Source organism: Babylonia areolata, chromosome 34 (assembly GCF_041734735.1).
Source record: "Babylonia areolata isolate BAREFJ2019XMU chromosome 34, ASM4173473v1, whole genome shotgun sequence".
NCBI lineage: Eukaryota > Metazoa > Mollusca > Gastropoda > Neogastropoda > Buccinidae > Babylonia > Babylonia areolata.
This window is the reverse complement of record NC_134909.1, coordinates 13,305,361-13,310,360: the sequence shown is the minus strand read 5'-3', so window position 1 is coordinate 13,310,360 and position 5,000 is coordinate 13,305,361. Positions and strand designations below refer to the sequence as shown.

The 5,000-nt window shown below is 42.2% G+C and overlaps 1 protein-coding gene across 1 annotated transcript in view; it reads right to left on the bottom strand.

Moving 5' to 3' along the window:
- Positions 1-5,000, bottom strand: part of LOC143277520 (neural cell adhesion molecule 2-like) — a 29,573-nt gene that overhangs the window by 22,366 nt on the left and 2,207 nt on the right. Inside the window, exon 2 of the mRNA XM_076582387.1 lies at positions 24-371. Within this exon, the coding sequence (XP_076438502.1) occupies positions 24-371 (348 nt within the window). The remainder of the gene's footprint in view (positions 1-23; positions 372-5,000) is intronic.

The following is a 5,000-nucleotide window of genomic DNA, read 5'->3' as shown; positions in this document are numbered from 1 at the left end:
CATCACTGGTGCCTCACACTCACCAACAACCACCAGCATCTGCCCGCAGTTGTCCATGGGCCGGTCGCCAAACCCGTCGATGCACACATAGCGCCCCGCATCCGCCATCGTCACATTCTTCAAGGTGAAGGACACCAGACCATCGCCCACATCCAGACTGTCCAGGACGTCCACACGGCCCTGGTAGAGATCATCGATGACGATGCTGCGCCGGCGTCTATAGTAGTAGAAGACGGCGGGGAGGGTGGGGGTCTGCAGGGCGATGGTGATGATGGCGGCATTGGACGGCGGCAGCTTCCACTGGAGGGCGGCCTTCTGGCCCGGCCGGTTCAACACCGGGGCCGCCTGCTCTCCCTTCACCCCTCCTCCTCCTGTGCACAACAAGTAAAGAAGGGGCAGGTGACACTGCAGTGGTAATGGTTTAAACATGCAAGAGGTGTATACATGTAGAGCATTGGCCTTGGAGGTAATGCATCTGTGTAGGAAGCAAGAAAATCTGAGCAAACTGGTTTGATCCCCACACCTGCCACAGTGCCAGTATTTCATCCCCCACTCAAGGTCTGGATGCTAGTCATTTCAATGAGACGATAAACCAGAGTCCTATGTGAAGCATGCACTTACCACACATAAAAGAAGTTAAGAACCCACAACAACAAAATCTTATTAATTTATTTACTAGGATGACTTTCTTAGTGCATATATGGTTGTCCATGGCAAAATTCCATAGAAAAATCCATATTAGCAGGAAAACAAATGCACTTGTAGGCAGAAAAAAAACAAAGACAAATGGTAGTGACACACTCTCCCTGGGGTGAGCAGCCCTACTTTCACACAGAGAAATATGTTGTGACAATAAGTAATTCAATATAAATACAATGAATATATGTATTGTATACACGTCTAAATAGACAGATAGTAAGACAGAATTGAAAAGACAGAAAAATTAGACAGAATAACAGAGAGCAGGTGTACGTGGTGTAGGGTCTGATGTGTGCGTGTGCGTGTGTGTGTGTGTGTGTGCGCACGCGCACGCGCACGTGTGTGTGTGTATGTGAGTGTGTGTGTTGTGTGTGTTGTGTGTGTGTGTGTGTGTGTGTGTGTGTGTGTGTGTGTGTGTGTGTGTGTGTGTGTGTGTGTGTGTGTGTGTGTGTGTGTGTGTGTGTGTGTGTGGCTGTGTGAGGTGGGGAAAGAGAGAGGGAAAAGAGAGGTAGTGACAGAGAAAGAGACAGAGAAACTAAAGAGAGAGACAGAAAGAAAGCACACACACACACACACACACACACACACACACACACACACACACACACACACCACACCACACCACAACACAACACAACACACACACACACACTCTCTCTCTCTCTCTCTCTCTCTCTCTCTCTCTCTCACACACACACACATACACACACACACACACAAAGATGAGAGAGACAGAAAGAGAAAGATTAAGACAAATACACACACATACATGTATGTATATTATATATGAGAGAGACTGAGAGTGAGAGACACTGAAAGTGAAAGACAAGTGACACACACACAAAGACAGAGAGACAAAGTTACTGCGGGCCACTGAATGTTTTATTCAAAAGGAGATGGCCACAAATGAAGGAGGAAACCATCTATAATACTTTAACAGCTCATTATGGAAACAACCGAAACTGGAATGCATTCACATTCTACATGTATTTAAATGCTTTGCAAATATGGGCTCAACTTCTGGAGACGTTTTCCCTTGCAACACCTGTGGGAAGTGCTGCGCATCCAGAATCGGCCTCTTCTCCCATATGAGGACACACACCGACAGATAAGCCTGCCTGCCTACTCATCCGTCGGACCGACGGGAGACTCCATATAAAACATGTAGAAACTCCTGACTAGCACTAGCAGTCCAGTGGTGTCTTTATTTTCTGAAAACATAATACTTGACGGAGCAAGAGACAAGAGACAGACAGAGACAGAGACAGAAATGATGGGAGTGAGAGAGATGGATGGGCAGATCGTGATTTGGGGGTGGGGAGGTTAAAGAGAGAGTGAGAGAGAGAAAAGACAGAGAAAAGAGATCAGAGAAACTGGAGAGGGGGACAGAGACAGAGGTGAAGAAAAGCGAAAAACAGAACGGAAGAGAATCATTTTCTTTGTGTAGGGGTGAGAGGAGAAGGGAGAGGGACAGACAGAGCACCTTAAATATTCATTAATTTGTTGCACACCTTCAGACAACAGTTTAATACCAACAACAACAATAGCAACAAAAAAAAGTTTCAAACTACTAATACATGTGCGTGCGTGTGTGTGTGTGTGTGCATCATATATATATTTGTGTATACATGTGTGTATACAAGTGAGTATATATATGCATGCAAGTGCACACACACATGCGTGTGCATGCACATGCATGTCAACAAAACAAGTGTAGACTCAGTGCCTTCAAAACAGGATTGAAAACAATGCCTCTGAACACCAGACTATGGTTGCTTCAACATCAGGGCTCAAAAAGACATACTGATTTTCTGCCATCACTACAAAAAACACAAGTTCTGAACCTTGTCACAGATGAAGTACGTCAACACAGTACTAATACAGAATATCAAAAGGGTGTTGATGCAGTGCAATCAGGACACCTTGTCTGACAAAAATATGAGATGATGATTATTATCATTTTTGTTACTAATAATATTACCATGTTCATTATCATTGTTGATAATTAGGCACGCATACTGCAACTTCCTAACGTGAGTGTGGGAAAGAGGAAAGGTGCAACACACATATACGCAGCTTCATCATGCTCTCTCTCTCTCTCTCTCCCTCTCTCTCTCTCTCTCTCACTCCCTGATATATATATATATATATATATATATATATATATATATATTATACTATGATTTTGGCCAACTTATGACCACAGTGGTGTGATGTCTGACCATCACCATTTTTATCCAGTGATCAACCATGATAAACAAAAATGATATTTCCTTGCTGAACATGTGCGATAATTCATCTGCACTCCTTAAACTTCCAGAAGTCTTTTTGTTATGTCACACACACACACACACACACACACACACACACACACACACACACACACACTCATGAGTGTGCATACACAAACATACACAAAAACACACACACATTGATGCATGCACATTACACACACACACACACACACACACACACACACACACAGACACACACACTCATGAGTGTGCATACACAAACATACACAAAAACACACACACATTGATGCATGCACATTACACACACACACACACACACACACACACACACACACACACACACACATATCACACCAATGAAGAATGAAAGGATCTGATGTTCCACCAACCCATTCTGGTAAGAAAGGGATAGTGGCCACTGGAACACAACTCAAATCAGGAAATGCTGCAGTGAATACAACAGAAACTTACAAACTGAGAACTTTGGACCTAAAGCACTGTCAGGACAGGAGGAAATTATAGCTTGGTGTGGAAACAAAAATTGCTAAATTGTATGAACTTAGTCATGAGCACACTTTGCCATGCTGTTGGTATAAAGTATCAGTTGTGCATGTTCTATCCAGTCCTGCACAGAAGTCCCTGGTTTGGTTGGGGGATGTGGGAGGGGAGGTACTGGGGTGGGTGGGGGAGAGATTGAGACAGAGAGAGAGAGAAATATGTGAAATAATGTACGCATACATAATGTATACATGTACAATTTAGTTTTATGTTAGTATGTGTGTGTGTGTGTGTTTGTGTGTGTGTGCATGTATGTGTACTTTACATTTTTTTTATGTGAGTGTGCATGTTGTGTGTGCCGGAAAAAGAACATGTATTTCTAATCATGCTGTAAAGTAAGCAAATACTGAATAGTACAATCTTTCTCATCTTCTTTTTAACGCCGGTGTGTGTATTGTGTATGTTGTTATGTTGTGAGTCAGTGTGTGTATATGTGTGTGTGCACACACGCGTGCATGTGTACATGCACATGTGCATGCATGTGTGTATACATGATTGCAACCCTGTGTTTAAACAAGCGGTACTTATGCATTGAACTTTTTTGTTTTTGTCCATGGAAAAAAATTGATTCATGAATTTGTTCACCAACTCACACCCTCCCAAACACTTTTTAGAACTATCGCTATGTGATTTCCCCAACAATCATGGCATTCCATTTCATTAGGCAAGAAGTGGCACTGATCTCAACACAGCATGGTGCAGTGAAGTCAGTCTGTTGGTGCTAAATGGTGTTTGGATTGCTTCTTTAGCAGATCTAGACAAGACTTGCCATTTGTCCCCTCCCAGTCCACTGTCCTGTACTGATTTGGTGTTACAAAGCAATAGCTGACTGGTTCAGTGTTCGCATGTACACGTGTATCGCCTGGCCCTACACAGTTGACTGGGGAGCCTGAGATCAGCAACTTTTTAGAAATGACAGTTTACCGACTTTTAAAAATGACAAGTTAGCCTTTTAGTTACTTTTTAGAAGTGAAGGAGTAGAGAATGCAATTGTTCACTTCTTGATATAACTTAATAACGCTACTGAACAGTGCCAGATGCATGCATGATACAGCTGTGGGTCTGTCTGTGCTCTGTCATTCATGATTCATACTAAAACAATTCACTTAGGGGAAAAAGTGGTCTACTTGGTATCACATGTATCACTGTGGGGAGGCATGGTAAAATTAATGTGAAGTGACTGTGCCGCCAATTTGAAGACTAGAATCATTTGTTTCATCAGAAAGGGTTGACAAAAGAAATTAATTTATACACTGTTCAGTGTTTGCATTTAATGTTAGTATTATCCACATTTTAAACATTATGAGAGAGCGAAAGAGAGAGAGAGTACATGATTTGTAAAAATATAAGCATTATTAATATTTGTTATATTCTAAATGTAATTGTGTATGTAACATGTGTGTGTGTGTGTGTGTGTGTGCATGCGTTTGTTCTTTAGTTTAGTGTCTTTTCATTGTCAAGTATCAGTGATATTAGACGATTAAAAAA